Source organism: Heloderma suspectum, chromosome 7 (genome assembly GCF_057233095.1).
Source record: "Heloderma suspectum isolate Gila_16-S chromosome 7, 16-S_ref, whole genome shotgun sequence".
NCBI classification, from domain to species: domain Eukaryota; kingdom Metazoa; phylum Chordata; class Lepidosauria; order Squamata; family Helodermatidae; genus Heloderma; species Heloderma suspectum.
Window position 1 is genome coordinate 50,104,140 of NC_139464.1, and position 16,343 is coordinate 50,120,482.

At 40.2% G+C, this 16,343-nt stretch overlaps 1 protein-coding gene across 1 annotated transcript in view; it reads left to right on the forward strand.

Annotated features, from left to right (window-relative positions):
* Positions 1 to 15,726, forward strand: part of NUP205 (nucleoporin 205) — a 51,996-nt gene extending 36,270 nt beyond the window's left edge. Inside the window, exons 31-43 of the mRNA XM_084810146.1 lie at positions 384 to 532; positions 3,004 to 3,195; positions 4,201 to 4,322; positions 5,871 to 6,009; positions 6,203 to 6,329; positions 7,592 to 7,668; positions 9,002 to 9,130; positions 9,298 to 9,424; positions 11,018 to 11,184; positions 11,729 to 11,852; positions 12,683 to 12,811; positions 14,008 to 14,081; positions 15,057 to 15,726. Coding sequence (XP_084666272.1) covers positions 384 to 532; positions 3,004 to 3,195; positions 4,201 to 4,322; positions 5,871 to 6,009; positions 6,203 to 6,329; positions 7,592 to 7,668; positions 9,002 to 9,130; positions 9,298 to 9,424; positions 11,018 to 11,184; positions 11,729 to 11,852; positions 12,683 to 12,811; positions 14,008 to 14,081; positions 15,057 to 15,209 — 1,709 coding nt within the window. The 3' untranslated portion in view covers positions 15,210 to 15,726. The remainder of the gene's footprint in view (positions 1 to 383; positions 533 to 3,003; positions 3,196 to 4,200; positions 4,323 to 5,870; positions 6,010 to 6,202; positions 6,330 to 7,591; positions 7,669 to 9,001; positions 9,131 to 9,297; positions 9,425 to 11,017; positions 11,185 to 11,728; positions 11,853 to 12,682; positions 12,812 to 14,007; positions 14,082 to 15,056) is intronic.
* Positions 15,727 to 16,343: the final 617 nt, after the last annotated feature.

A 16,343-nucleotide genomic window follows, 5' to 3' on the forward strand; every position in this document is an offset into this window, starting at 1 on the left:
GGGTGCTGCCCCACAGCACAGGGGAGGGGAGCCATATAACTATGTCCCTTGGAACACTCCCTTCAAACTTCAAACTATATTGATTGCAAAGCTATGTGCTGGTGAGGGACATCTACCCCTAGAGACTTAAGATGGTACTGCAGGCTTCAAAGCACAGACACGTTTAAATTAATGTGTTTTAAAAACAAAATAAACCCAAGCTGCATACTCTTAGGGTTCCTTTAGTATGCATGCCAAGTTTCAGACATCTAGGTTTCACAGTCCTGGCATTATAGCACGGACAGGCAGACAGATAATCTTCTTGATAATGATGGTGATGATTGAGACAGACAACTCTGGTCCATCTTTTTCTCTTTAATTTTGTTTTTTCTTTTACTTTATAGCCAAGAAGACCATGTGGGAGCGTTTAACAGCTCCTGAAGATGCTTTCAGTAAATTGCAGAGAGAAAACATGGCAATTATTGAAAGCTATGGTTCTGCCCTAATGGAGGTGGTCTGCCGAGATGCCTGTGACGGTCATGAGATAGGCCGGGTAAGTGAAATTAGATCTTTTCTATTTTAATTTTAAACAAGCTTAATACAAAACTTGTGCAGGGGTGGGGGAAAGAATTGACATTGAAACTTTGAAAATTTCTAATATCTATTAAAATAAGGAATGGTTTGATAGCTTTGTTTAAAGGAAGTTCAGTATTTGGATTTTGTTTAAAGGAAGTTCAGTAAGCCCATCTTATCTTACATACTTACAGGTAACTACATGCAAATGAGAATATAAAAATATCTCTCTACGCAAAGTGTGGTAAACATTTGCTATTAATGTCTGACTAAGACAGCAGTTAGTGTGATTGCCTAATTACACCATTCACTTTTTACATTGGGAAAAATTAGTTTGCATTGGCAAAACTGCACTTAAATTACTTTTTCTCATTTTATGTTACTTCTCAGTTGAGTCTTCTCTGTTAGTTCAACAGCAGAAAAGATTATAGATCCCTTTGAAGAGAGAATATAGTGTGGGGGGGGGGCCAAGCTTGGGAAAGAATCTCTGGTACAGAGAAAAGGCAAGTGAGGGGAGACATGATAGAGGTGTACAAAATTATGCATGGTATGAAGAAAGTGGATAGGGAGACACTTTCTCCCTCTCTCATAATACCAGAACCCAGGGTCATCCCATGAAGCTAATCGGTGGGAGATTCAGGACAGATGAAAGGAAGTAAGTACTACTTCATACAGTGCAACTATGGTATTCACTATCATCAGATATAGTGATGGCCACCGATTTGGGTGGCTTTAAAAGGGGGTTAGACAGATTCATAGAGAATAGGGCTATCAGTGGCTACTAGTCCTGATGGCTATGTGCTACCTCCAGTATCCAAGGCAGTATGCCTGTGTACCCCAGTCCCTAGGGAACATTGGCAGGAAAGTGCTATTGCACTCATATCCTGCTTATGGGTTTCCCATGGCAAACTAGTTGGCCACTGTCTGAACAGAATAGTGGACTAGATAGGTGGCTGATCCAGCACAGCTCTTCTTATGTTCCTATTGACTTGTTATGCTGTTATGCTCTTCACTGTTTAAGCAGCCCATACAGTCTCAATGTACTTTCCGGTTTGTGAAGAAACATGGATGATAATTAATGGCATGGAGATAATGGGAGGCTAAACTAGACATTTAAAAAATGTGGTTGCAACCAAAAATGGCACGCATGTGTCTAGTTTCCCTGCCATAACATCTAGAAAACTTGCCCATCTCCTGATACTACAATGTGCATTTCTTTGCCATCAGCAGCCAATGATGAGTGCAGGTAGGACAAATGCACATTGCAGTAATTTCATAAGTAAGGGAGATGTGGGGAGGGGGGACTGGATGTACAACCAGCATTTTAGTGGTAGTCACATATTGCATTTCCTAATTTGGCCCTCATTTTGAAATATAACAGTTTTTGTTTTGCCACAGGACTGACTAATTTTGCTGTATCAATTGAGGAAAGAGTTTTAAAAAGAGAAAGTCAGAAAAGATTAGCGCACCTACCAGCACTCTTTGCTCTTTAAGAAGATTTTTGGGTTAAGATTTTTTTAAAGAATCAGTCAGAGCACTGAGGCATTCACAGATGAGGGTTATTTACTGATACAACCTTTTAAAATATACATACATACATACATACATACATACATGTATATCCCTGTAAAATAACCAAATTTAGTTACTCTTATATTTTGCCTGCATTTTCTTGGAACTGGCAGAGGAGCAACTCCCTATAAGATCTCAAAGTGGATGACTATTTTCCTCTCGTCCTGAATTCCAGCAAGATGATGTGCTGACATATTGGACTATAAACATCTTAGAGAGCAATCCTATGTCCCGTAGGCAGCATCTGGGGGATATAGGATATTTCAGATTCTGGAATCCGAGGTCAGAAACAAGGCTCCGACCTCAGAGCCAAGAAAGCGTGCTCCCCCCTCCTCCCGCTTGGAGCCGACGCAGAGAGAATCACACCAGCTATCTCTCCATGTCTGCAAAATGGAGCGTGGAGATGGGGGAAGGGGGCATGTCAGTAGGCAGGGAGCGGAGGAGACTGGGGACGCAGGACTCCGAGCTATCCTCGGCTGTCCCCAGCTTCCTTCCCGAAGCCTCTGCTAGACAGGCAAAAGTGCACATCTAGCTAAAATGCAGAGCGGGAGGGGTGATGTGCCTCCCACTCTGCACTGAATACAGGTACCCAGGGTGATTTTGATAGGATAGTGCCCTTATAGTACAATGTCGCATCTCTGCAACGTTTGTGAGCACTTTTCCAGTGCAAAATGTTATAAAGTATTACTAGTTGCCATTTCTTAGCTAGCATGCAAACAGTACCATGCTTTCTACATAGTAGTAGGTCATGTAGGGCAGACATATTGTGTTGTTAAACAGGTTGTAGCAATTGAATTTAAACATATGAATTGATTATTTCTAAACAGAGACTAGGTGATCTTTGCATCCTTGTTTGCATCTCTTCTTTTCCCTTTTCAGATGCTAGCACTAGCCTTACTTGATCGCATCATCTCTGTAGATAAGCAGCAACAATGGTTGTTGTATCTCTCCAACAGCGGCTATCTAAAAGTGCTTGTGGAAAGCCTAGCAGATGATGACCTCAAGCTACAAAGCTTGCTTACACCTCAGCCTCCTCTTCTTAAGGCACTATACACCTATGAGTCAAAAATGGTGAGATCCTGATATGGGTCCATTATGCAATCAACTATTGTTGCTTGTGTTACCCTAGGGTTGGGGAACCTCCAGTATGCAGGGCTTCTACATGTGGCCTCCCAGCTTCTTTCCCAGCCCAGGCCCTACCCACTGCTCAGCACTAAAAAAAGACAGCCTTTTTCTAGCACCAAAGAGGAAAACCCCGCTCCTCTCTCCAATATCTGAACAGTCTCCAAACAGGGAAAACCCACGCTGATCTCCAGTCACTACTCAGAAATAAGAGCAGGGTTTCCTCAAGACAGGCAGCCTTTCTCTAGCAGTGATCAGAGAAAGGCTGCCCCTTTCTCCATGTACAGAGGGGCATGGACTAGTCCCCTTTTTTCATGCAGAGAGGAGCATGGAGAAAAGAAGTAAGATGTCAGGGGGTGCGTCTTTGGGAGGGAGGTGCCTGGCCCCTGATGGCATCCAGCCCATGTTGGGTGTCTGGAGAGGCAGTCCGCTCCAGACCAAAATGATTAAACAAGTACTTTGATATGGTATAACTAGGGTTCCTGTAATAAAGACTAACTAAATGGAGTTGTCCTTTTCTTCCTACTTATTGTCTCTCAGTGGTTCAGAACAGTGAGTGCTCTCCTTTCTGTCCATCCAGTGGAGATGTAGCTATGGCTGGAGCAGGAGGCATTACCCATTTCCTCCCTAAAGTTGGTCTTTCTCCTACCTTTGTAGTGAACAATTGCAAGTTCAAGGTCTCGTCTGGTCTACCAGCTCAGGCGAGGTCTATCTCTTTGCTCAGTAGCAATTGCTTGTTTCTTGTGCATTTAGTTACTGTATGTTTTAACTTGCGTGTTTTAAGATGTGTTTTAAGGTATGTTCAGTTGCATTTTAGCACAAATTTAATATAATGTTTGTGTTTTAATTTGTGTTCTAAAGTTGCTGAGTGAAAGGAAGCCGTTTACAGTTATAACACTTGTCAAAGCAGATTCTTGCCATGTATTAATTTCATTATTTTGTAATATATTCTAGGCTTTCCTGACCAAAGTAGCTAAAATACAGCAGGGAGCACTAGAGTTACTGAGATCTGGAGTGATTGTGAGGCTTGCACAATGTCAAGTATATGACATGCGACCTGAAACAGATCAGCAGGGGTAAGTTTCCATATAACATACCCTTAGAGCGATCTCCAAAGGTGTCAACCTGTGAAATTCATCCTAATTGAGGGGAAGCCTCCAATTTTTTGTTTTACAATGTGTAGCATTTGACAATATTTCTATTTATTCATTGAATTTGTGCTACTGCCAAGAAGAATCCCATCTCAGTAAGCATGAATGTTAGTAATTGTATATTTTGGCTAGAACTAAAATTCTTTTACTCAAAGGTAGCCTTTGTAACATATGCTTTGAAAGAATTGATTGTGCTAGTTTTAGACTGAAAGATATTGAAATACATACTAGCCAGGGATATTCATATCTTATAACCACTTAGAGATATTTCTAAATATGTTCAATGATATATAAGTTATTTAAATAAACAAACAAATAATGCATGCTTCCTTGGCATAGAATCTATAACTTTGGGTGCAGAGTATAAATAACGTAGACTTTATTTCATTTATTTTATCCCTCAAACCATCACCTGCACTAAAGGCTCAGAGCAAGTAATAACACAAAAACAGCCTTTCCCAGTCTTGGGTCTCCAGATGCATTAGACTACAACTTCCACCATTCCTGAACATTGCCTTGCTGGCTGGGGATGATGAGAGTCGTAGTTCCACAACACCTGGGGACTTAAGGCTAGGAAAGGCTGCACTAAAGGCTAAAACACTTACGGCGCAATCCTATGCATGTTTAGATAGCGGGGGTGGGGGAGTCTTACAACTCCCATCTTTATAAAAGAAAAAGTTGCAAGTGATCACCCTGTGCTTGTCTGTCTTGCTTCTCCTGACAGATCCATGCAGAGGTCAGTTGCATTTCAAACTTAACAAAACATTTTGCAAGTGATAATTCTTGATTCTAAAAGCCATATTTCACAGGTATATTAGTATTATTAATGCAATCCTTGCATAGATCTTCTTCTCCCCTATTCTAGCAGTTTTTACTAAGGAGTTCAGGTTGGGGTTCAGTGATTGGCCCATTGACGACCAAATAGTTGTTGTTCTGGATGAGGCCTTGGATGAGAGATTATGGGGAGAGGCCAGAGCTCAGCAGTGGTTCATACTCTTGCATGTCAGAGGCTCACTTCCCAGCATCTCCAATGAAACCCCTGCTACTAGATATCCTAAGAAACACAGGGTAGTATCCAACAGGGGCTGTGTGTACGAGGCCAGCTCTGCTGGCCCTGGTCCGTGCACGGCCACAATATAGCACTTCTGGGGGCAACCCCCAACGCAAGTGAAAATGCTCATTTCTGGAAGGGGCATCACCTCTCCCTTCCAGAAACTAGCATTTTCGCTCACATCCAGGCCTGCCCCCAGAAATGCTATATCGTGGCTGCACACGGACTGGGGCCAGAGGGGCTGACCATGCATGAGCCTGAAGAAAGCTGTTGCCAGTCAGAGGAGTCAATACTAAGCTAAATGGACCAATGGCCTGATAGCATAAGGCAGCCTCATACACATGTTGCATAATATATATTCTAGTGAGTTTTCAGAGTGACAAAACAACTACTTTTTCCTTCTGATTCTTCCCCTCCTTCAGAATATTTGGAATGCAAGAACCTCCAGTTTTCATTCCTGCCCCTGTAGAACGCTATCGCCAGATTCTTCTGCCTGCTCTCCAGCTGTGCCAGGTCATCCTCACTTCTAGTATGGCACAGCATGCGCAGGCTGCAGGACAGGTAAGCCAAAAGGCAGGAACTCCCCTTGGTGTTAGCTATTCATTACAGTTATTATTTCCCATAGCAAAATGGTGGTTTTGCATTTTGTTATTTCCAAGTCCTCACCTGTTTTTCCAAGTCTCCCCTGCTGTGTTGCCCTAAAACTCTTAATTGCATTTTAATTTTATTTCTCTCTATATTTTCTCTTTTGTAGGTTTTGCAGTTTCTAATTTCCCATTCAGATACTATCCAGGCCATCTTGCGGTGCCAGGAAGCCAGTGCAGGATCCTTGCAGGAGCTCGCCTTATTGACTGGGATAATCAGCAAAGCTGCTCTGCCTGGTAGGATATTTTTGGCAGCCACTTCATATTCATTCCAATCATTAACTTACTGTTAGACACGAATCATCAGGATCTCTTTTGTTGGACTAACTTCTCATACAAATGTATGTAAGAACTGAATTGGCTGAGAAAGTTCACAAAAGCTCTTTGTAGTTCATACAGTTGCACATTCCTTTATTTAAACCTGTATCCTAACCTATCCTTGAGTCTCACAGCAGATAACAGGTAATTTAAAATAAATGTTTGTAACTCATTCATTCGCTCACTGAAGATAGGTATCAAAATTGTTATGGTAAATCCAAGCAACTAAAAAGCTGAAATCTTGTACTTGGGCAGTCCAACAGATACTCAATATTGGGGAAACCTGTAAATTTGAAATGTTTCTCTCTCTGTCTCAGGATGGGAGTTTCCCTTCAGACACTTGAAGGAGCCTTAGATTGGGGGAGGGGAGAATTGTAGTGACAGTCAGGAACATACTTATGCTTGCAGAATGTCGGCGGTACTTACTGTATAGTAAATGCTTTACCAGCAGTTGGTCTAATAGAGCAGTGGTTCCCAACATGACACCCGAGGGATCTCCTACAATACCCATGAAGCTCTCCCCTCCCTGCCCCTTCAAAGAAAATGCTTTTAAGAAAAACTTTGGAAAACGTTAGGGCAGTCTTCTTTGTCTCCCTTTCTAGCCTGTAGCCTTGTTCTTTCACTCCCCTCTACCCCTTTGTCTTGATATCTCCCCCTCTAGCTTCCCTCCCTCCCAGCCTATTTCTCTCCCCACTTCTTTACCTTACTGTTTCTCCCCCATCCAAACATCTAGCCATGGTCTTTCTCTCCCCTCTACTCCTTTGCCTTGCTATTTCCCCCTACCTCCCAGCTTCACTATTTCTCTCCCCACCCCCCAAAACTCTAGCTCACTTTTGACCAGCCAGGCCCCCACAGCAGCCATTATGTGACTAGCAACATCCTCCATGGGAGCCATTTTGCAGTGATGCCCACAGCAGTTGCTCAAATCCCCAAATGGGTCCACAGGTCCAGAAGGTTGGGGACCCCTGCAATAGAGGATACACTTACCGATTTTGTATTAAAGCGTGTAACTCTTGAGACAGGCATATTATTTCATGTTTTTAATGATTTTGAAGCTAAATGATTTTCTCAAAACCGTCTGCTGTATGATGTAGTCTCAGCATTTACAAAGGCTTAGCTGTAGAGGTGCTTTATGATAAGTGAATCTACTGTATTATTATTGTACTGTGTTGTTTCAATAGGTGTGCTGGGTGACTTTGACCTTGATGTTAATGAAGGAATGCAGATTGAACTGCAAGGACATATAGGGCGATTTCAGGTAAATAATTACTATGATTACAGTAATTGCTTTGTATTAACGGTTTGAATGAAACTTCTCTCCAATGATAGTTGTAATACGATATGCAGTAGACAAATGCTATATAAACATGTATTATCAATAAAGGCTGGTACCTTGACAAAACAAAATAGTTCAGAAGTTCTAATTTTAACATGAAAAATCTGTATTTAGCTCAGATTTAGACTAAATCTAAAAATAAATGCACTTGCTATCATAGAGTCAAACCACATTGTGGCATAAGCTTTTGAGAGCATCTACTTCACCTATAGAACAAGCTGAGGATGTAGCATTTGTTTTTATATGCTGGGTTTTCATGTATTCACAAGACAAGGGGCATCATGCAAGGTACACACATTGTGCATGGGGGGGGGTCTATTGCCCTTCTGAAAAGGAATTGCTTTGTGTTAATGGGATTCCTCACAGTACATGTGTATATAAAAGCAATTTGGAAAGCCTCTGTGCATATAGAGAATATGAAAATCAAGAGTTGCAATCAAAGTGTGGACTACCATTGGCTCTTGTGAATATAGTGTGGTAACCTTGGGAACAAAATTCCTAAGTGTGTATTTATGAGGTATATAATGCTACAGATGGGGGCAAAATTTGGGGCTAGTATCATGGCAAAGTCATTCAAAATATTCTGTTGCATCTTAAGGATGCCCCACAATCAATAGTGTCATCAAGTAACGGCATGTGAGCGTGCCTTCTTGGTTTTTTATTTTTCATTTTCATAGTTTTTCAGTTTGTTTTATATCTGGTATTGTATTTTACATTTTTGCAGTGCTGCTAGCTTCTGTTTGGTTATTTTTATATTTATATTGTAGTTTTAGACTTTTATATTGTCCGTATCATCTGTATTTTATTGTCTTACATTTTATGGTTTTCATTGTTGTGAATCACCCAGAGAGCTTCGGCTATTGGGCAGTATAAAAATGTAATAAATAAATAATAGTGGCACCCATCCTCCAGAATGCTCTCCCATGTATGGTCCAAGAAGTGGAAACTGTGGCCTTTAGATATCTCAAGCTTTCCTGATTTATAATCACACTGCTCTTCTATCGTTTTTGTAACTTTTTAATGTATCTATTACTGGTTTTATATTGGTTTTTATTTTTTATGTATTTTTTATGTAAATCGCTTAGAGATCTTATGATATCAAGTAGTTTACTATAAGTATAAAAGTAATTTAAATAAAGTAGTTTAAATAAAATACATACCACATTGTATTCATGATCGAAAGAAAATAGACAGTAAATGGCTGTAACTGCAGGCAAAAACAATCTTCAGTTTGTTTACTTTCGTTTGCCTTCAGCGCCAGTGCCTGGGCCTTCTAACACGGTTTGGTGGTTCAGATAGGCTGCGTCAGTTTAAGTTGCAAGACAGTCATGCAGAGGGAGACAGGGTGAACAAGAGGGATGAAATTGAACTGGCCATGCAACAGGTGAGACATAGCATGGATCGTACTTTGTAACACAACTTCCAAAATTGTGAAATGTCTGTTCCTTCTTTTTGTGGTGTTACCTTAATAACAGCATACTTGGCAGAAGTGACCATTGCCCACCGTTTTTACTTGTTTGTCCTTAGCCTGTTTTGCCTCTTCCTCTGTAGATCTGTGCCAATGTGATGGAATACTGCCAGTTGCTTATGGTACAGTGTGCCCCCACTTTTGAGCACACAGTCTGCCTCTTCACTCCCAGTCTTTCTGAATCCACCAATCGAGATGGACCTCGGCAAGGTGGGTTTGCCGGGTTTTAGTGGTGTAGGTCAGGGATTGTATTCTAGAGTTGGAAAGAACATGGACAAGTTAGCAAACCTGCACGTGCTGTTTCTGAAGTACTGAGGATGTCATTTGCATTACATTACAAGGTGCTGCAGGAAGCTGCTTTAGGTGTGAGAAGTGAAAGGCTAATGGTGAATTCAAAAAATGTAAGTCTAGGAATTCTCTTCATCAAAGTTAGTTGAAGTCTGTGAGTTAGTTTGGTATGTATTCAACATTGTCATGGTTGCTAGTCTTGATAAAATGAGTATCTTATCCATGTAGCAATTCTTGTTGAGTTTCCTATGGTGGATCAGCCTTCCAAAGAGCTTACTATTTTCCATAATAACGTTGGTGTCCTATAACTATGAAGTAAGCATTTATGTAGTAGTAAAGTATTTATTCTTCCATGTCTTTTGTTGTAGTTATTTTCTTTGAGGGTTTTTGTTTCCTGTTAGTACCCACCTGGGAGCACTTGTATGAGGAAGGTTTACAGGATATAAATTTAATCATACATTAAAAATAAAAGAAATTAATTTTTCCAGTGCATTATAGTTTTAAGAATGACCAATGCCAAAGAGTTAATAGGGTGGAATCCGAAAGGGGAAGAGCATTTTGTTGTGTGTCAGTGGTTTTAAATGATGGAGTGCCGGTTCACATAACCTCTTGAAATAGTAATTGGCCTTTGAAGTGATAATTCTTATGCACCACCACCCCGAATAGGTGTACTTTTTCACATAATCCACAGATCAATCTGTAATAGTGTGGTTGTGTGAAATGTCTGTCACAAAATAAAACATGGTTGTATGAATTTACCTTTGGAAGCATGGATATTTAGGCTTTTAAACCCCCAATCTTTTACAGAGGTTTATCTTAGCTGAAATGTAACCCTAGGTTTTCTTCTATTGTATGGTGACATAATTACAGAAGTTATAGTAGCACAGTATACTGTGACTGGATGTTTAATTGCCTATAGAAAGGCTAAGAAGCTGACTCTGAGACTAGAATAAGTTTCAATTTAGTTTATATGCCACTTGTTCACAGTAAACTGTGGATATAGGTGTTTCAACACAAAAGCAATGAGAGAATGGTATGATTGCTTTCCTGGCAGATGTAAAGAGATTCAAGGCTTGTTTTTATTCCAGCAGGCTTTTAATCTTAACCTTTACTGATTGTTCTGGATTGCCATTGTCTGGTTCTCCACTCACTAAGGCTGTGATTTGTTGCATAACTTTCAACACACAACACCATGTTTCTATGTTCAATTATGATGTTTTCAGTATTGTTTTAATTGCTATATTTGATGGATCACTTTGTTGCTACTTGCATTGATTATAATATTATAGAAAAGTAGGATTTAAATATAGCTAGTAAATGAAATAAACTGTATTCCATATATGTAATTCATCACTCACCTGAGGTTATAAGACCAGTACAATTAAGGCTGCAATTCTAAACACATTTACCCATTGAACTCCATGACTCTGAGTAACATGCTTAAGATTGCATGGTAAATTGAGCTTCTGTGGAGCTTGAGATAAGTTGTTTAACTTGGATCGTAATCTCTTTTAGATACACAGCCACCAGTGATCCCCTACTGGCGTTTGCCTGGCCTGGGTATCATCATCTATCTCTTGAAACAAAGTGCTAATGACTTCTTCAGCTACTATGACAGCCATCGTCAGAGTGTTAGCAAGTTGCAAAATGTGGAGCAACTACCACCAGATGAGATAAAAGAGGTAACCACCCTGTGTCCAACTTGTTTATCTTCAGTATTGAGCTAGACATACCTCAGACTTATTGTGACAGTCTTCTGTGTTACCTATTTTTACTATTGTAATTACACCGGTTAGTGAAAGGAAAGCTTAATAAATGTACCACTGGCCACAATTTTATACTGAGATTCAGGAAAAACTTTGCTATATTTATCCTTACTGACTCTCAGATGGGCAAGTGTAAGGTATGCATTCTGGGTTTCGACAAATCTAAATATTTTTACTTTCCCTGACAGGGTAAGATGATATTGTTAAGCTGCTATTTTTCTCATCTATCTGCAGAGATTATCAAATTATTCTGGGATTGGTTTGACTGATACAGTTTGTATCTCTCTTCAGACAAACCAAATTAACTAAAGTGATATTAAATCAAGTTTTCCATTAAACATCTTAGTATTTTCAAGAACGAGATGAGGTCAGTGTGTGTAGGGGTGGGGGTGAGCTCTTATGCTCTAGTGAGTGGCTGCACAGTATTACATCATTACATGTGTGTTTGTTCTTTCCACAGTTGTGCCAGTCAGTTATGCTAGCTGGAGTAGACAAAATTTCTACTGCCCAAAAATATATCTTGGCAAGGCGACGCTTGGTGAAACTGATCAACAATCGAGCCAAATTGCTTTCTCTGTGTTGCTGTATCCTTTAATAATTATGATGAGATTTAGATAAAATCGGTGAAAAATGTGACTACTTCTATCCCCACCCCTTAGAAATGTTCCATTTTCTAGCTCTTGAACCTTGCAAGGGATTGTATCCTACTAAGCACAATAATTCCTTGCAAATACAATGTCCAGTACAAGGAAATGTCAGACTCTGGTAATTCCTGTTTAATTTACTAACTTGAAGGTTTTTTTTAAAACAAAAACATAGTGGAATTTCCAGGGGAAAAAGATTCAGTCCCTCCTTTAGAGGAAATAAATGCATCTTATGGTTTTAAGGATTTCGTTGTTGTTGTATTTTAATTGTAATTAATTGGACTATATTAATGCAAAACCAGTTAATCATTAATGTTTTGGTAGTATTCATTGGTTGTAAACATAGCTATTTTTACTTGGGAAATTAGGGTAGGGTAGTATCAACAGTCTTTTTGTCTGCTAACTGCGCTTTGAAAATATGCATGAACTTGAAAAAGACCTGCTCTAGAGGAATGTGGTCCTATTTGTGCTAGTATGTGTTGTTTATTTATTAGCAATAAAATGTACTTAAGGATTGTTTCCTCTGTGGGTACTCTGGAACAAATGTTTACCATGGGGCAATAAATAGAGGCTCTTAGTAGACTATCTCTGATCATGCAGTTAGAATGCAAATATATAATTTTACTTGCTAGTAATTCCATTGGACTTGCATGGGAAAAATTAAACACAAATGTTGTTGTATGAAGACCTGGAGCCTTATTTGTCATACACCCCTCCCCAAGTCGCTAAGCAGTAAATCTAACGTTTTCCTTTACTAGAGATACTTGCAGATATCATAGAAACATGCCTTTTTATTCTTTGGCGGCATCTGGAACATTATCTGCTGCACTGTACTCCTGCAGATTCCCAAGATTCTCTTTTGGCCTCCAGAACTCCATTGAAAAGCAGAAGATTACAAGGTCATTTTCCTTAAACTTTGAAATTCTTGCATTATGCTATAGTAAAGTTCAAAAACACCAGATTATGTCAGTGTATTTAAGGATGTTGGAAGGTTTTAGTCTGTTGCATATGTTTTATAACAGGTTTTTACTTGGTTAGTTTTGTGGTTGACTGTTGGATACTGCTACATCACAGTAGTGTGGGAAAAGAAAAAACACATTGACTGGGTTTACATGATCACTCAAAAGCCTGCCTCAAAAGTACTTATGTCTTACATTTGTTCCATCTTATACACATCTATAGACAAGTATGCTATGCCCCACTGAGTTGATTGGGACTAACTTCCAGCTCAGTGTGTGACCTTATACAAGCAACATTGCAACTATAAAATAACCAATACGAGAGAGAGAGAGAGAGTTGCAAACCGTTGCACTCTATATCTCAGTACATATGTCTTAGTTCTTGGCATCTACGGAACAGGAAAAAATAAATGATGGAAATAGAAATCACAGATTTTCTGTTAGAATAACATTGGGGAAGGGGGTCCTGAGGGGATGCCTGTGTGTTTTCTCATTTTTCTCCTTCCCTGGGCCTTCACATCTCTACCTGCATACAAGCTAGCAGAAACTCAGGCCGATGGGAGTTGTAGGCCAAAACATCTGGAGGGCCACAATTTGCCCAACCCTGATGTATGGGCTGCTACAAACCTGGAGGACAGCCTTGCTGGCATAAAGAAATGGAAAATCCCAGATTCTTTTGCAAGTACATTTTCTTAAAACATTAAAATAGGAAGATGATGCAGTTACAGAGAGGTAATTATAGACTCGATGGTCTTATAGGCCCCTTCCAACCCTACTATTCTACTGTTCTATGATTCTATGGTAGACATAGCACACTGTGGTGGGACTTTAAGTTACTTAGGGCACAGTCCTATCCAGATAGGCAGCCACCTCTGAACTCGGAAGCGACCGCCTATCCAATGCAGGGCAGGAGAAGCACGGAGGGGATCGTCTGAAGCAGCGTGGAAGTCGGGGGAGGTCGGTTCTCCAGGAACCGACCTCGGAGCACAGGCTCCGAGGTCAGTTCCTGGAAAACAAAATATCCTATGGCTGTCTAGCCGCTGTCTAGCAGCCATAGGATTGTTCTCTCCAAGTTATATCTATGTTAAGGCTTGTTTTGCACTTAAAAATAACTATGGTCATTTTTTCATTTTAAGATTCCTTTAGGTCAGAGCCTAACTTCGATTTTAGAAGTGGATTGAGCAAAGTGAGCCAGCTTGATATAGATCAGGTAAGATCCTTCGAACAGTCTATTCTGAGAACAGTATCTCAGTTATAGAAGGCTCTACATAGCTTTTGTGTTGAGGTATTGTTTGTGCTTTTAAAGTTGTTGCATATAACTAGGAAACTGCTACTTAACTAATCACAAAATGATTTGTACTACATGGTCAATAAATACAGTGCAACTCAGCATGTTAAATATTACTTGTAGAACTGTACCTGCACATTCTTTATAATGTTTATTTGAGAACAGTTGGAAGAAAATGATCCAGTGCCTTTTTGTTTCCTTCTGTCCCTGACCCCTACTTTCACTTTCTTGAATACTGATTGTGATACTCGGTTTGGAGGAAGAGCAAGAGTAAATATTTGGATTTTTCTTCTCCTTTTATGTACATTAAAAAAATCAGTTTCAATTATTTTGTTAAAACTACCAAAAATAAAAGGATGTCTAAAGCATCCTTCTCCAACCTGGTGCCCTTCTGATGTGCTGTACTACAACTCTCATAATCCCCAGCCAACAGGTTCAGTGGTCATTTATATATAGCCTTTTTTCCATCATGGAACTCAATGCAGTATACATGACTTTCCAGGTGGTTGCTCATCCAACCACTGATCAGGCTCAGAACCGCTTAATTTTAGCAAGGTGGCTGCTTCATGTGCTCTCAAACCATCTCTTCAGACTTCGTAGCTGCCTATTCTGTTTCATCTATTTGGGAAGAATTGTGAACAATTTCTAATTGATGAACTGGCTGAGCATAATTTGTGCTTGCAATTATGACTTAAAATGGTACCAAAGATGGGTTATATTGCCACTTCTGCCTGAGAGATCCTTTAGAAAACTATTTTAATAAGTGTATTTTAAACTTGTAATTAGAAGTGCTTGTCAGATATACTCCACTTCCCCAGAACTGGTATTTCTAAATCAAGAAGACATATTTGAATTTCTTTAAAACATAACTTTTTTCTCCTCTCCCTCCTCCTTCAGCTTCAGATTGAGGCCACCAACAGTTTTGGGGAATCATTGCAGAAAAAGCTCCTTGACATTGAAAGCCTATATTCGAAGGTCCGGTCACGCTATACTTTCATTCAAGCGCTCGTTAGACGTATCCGTGGTCTGCTAAGGATATCAAGGACCTGAAGACTAATGCTTGTGCCTCACTGAAGTTTTTTGTACATGTCCTTTTCTAAATTATGGTCAAAATTATTTTGCTATATTTTTTCATTACAACGATGAATCAAGTTTGTGTACTGTTCCTATTTAGCAAGGGGGGAAATAAAAGTTTTTTAAACGGTGTAATTGACAAGAATCTACACTTTGAAATTGACATGACTGTGCCAAAGCTGATCAAAAACCAGATGCCAGCTGGGTTCATTTTTTACAGGCACAAATCCACCTGCAACTATGAATCACCTTCATAACTAGGTGTTTTTCCTCCAGTTGTACTCTTGCCTTGCTTCTTCCAAAAGAGAAGTAGAGTTTTGTATAATACCAGGTTATGGAGAACTGGAAACAATGTATCCTGTGTAAGCTAGACTTCTTGAAGATTTTACTTCTATTTTATTATGTATTCACTTTGAAGACTGCTTCATTCAACAGTGACTGTGTTTAAACATTAAAATCCTTACAAATATTAAAGAACATTATTCGGCCTTCTAAGATGGTTTGCCTAGGTAACTTAGGCCTGGGCCAGTTACAGTTTCTGGTTTGCTGGAAGTGGCATCCTGAACTGAATCTGGAAGTCAAGAGGGAAGCTAGTACATCATTTGTGTTCTTTGGGACACAATTCCTCCTTGCTACCATGCTTATTGCATGCTTGCTAGCATGTATTTACAAAGATGTAAAAATGTGACCAATAATTTGTGTTCAGAACTTCTACGAAGTTATACTTGAGGGTCAAGGCTAAAAGAGCATCTGTGGCCCTGTAAGCAGCTCCTGTAACAGGAAGACTGCGAGGAACCCAGAGGATTTTGCGCCACCAAATACGGAGAGGAACGTACCGCACCTCTCGCCTCCCATTTCTGCGCTTACGAAGCTGCTAATAGCAGCCAGCGCCCGCAGAACTTCGACAGCCCCGCCCATCTATCCGGCTTCCCCAATGGGGGAAGCCGAGGCCGGTCGCAGCGTATCTTTTTGAAACAGCGGATTCGGCACGTCGCTGCTCGGTGCGCGAGAAGCTGCGGGGGCGGGGGGCTCGTGCTTGGCTTTTTTTGTCGGCCTTTTCACCCGGTTTGCCGCCGCCCGCCCGCCCCACCCTTACTCCGGCGGGCGCGC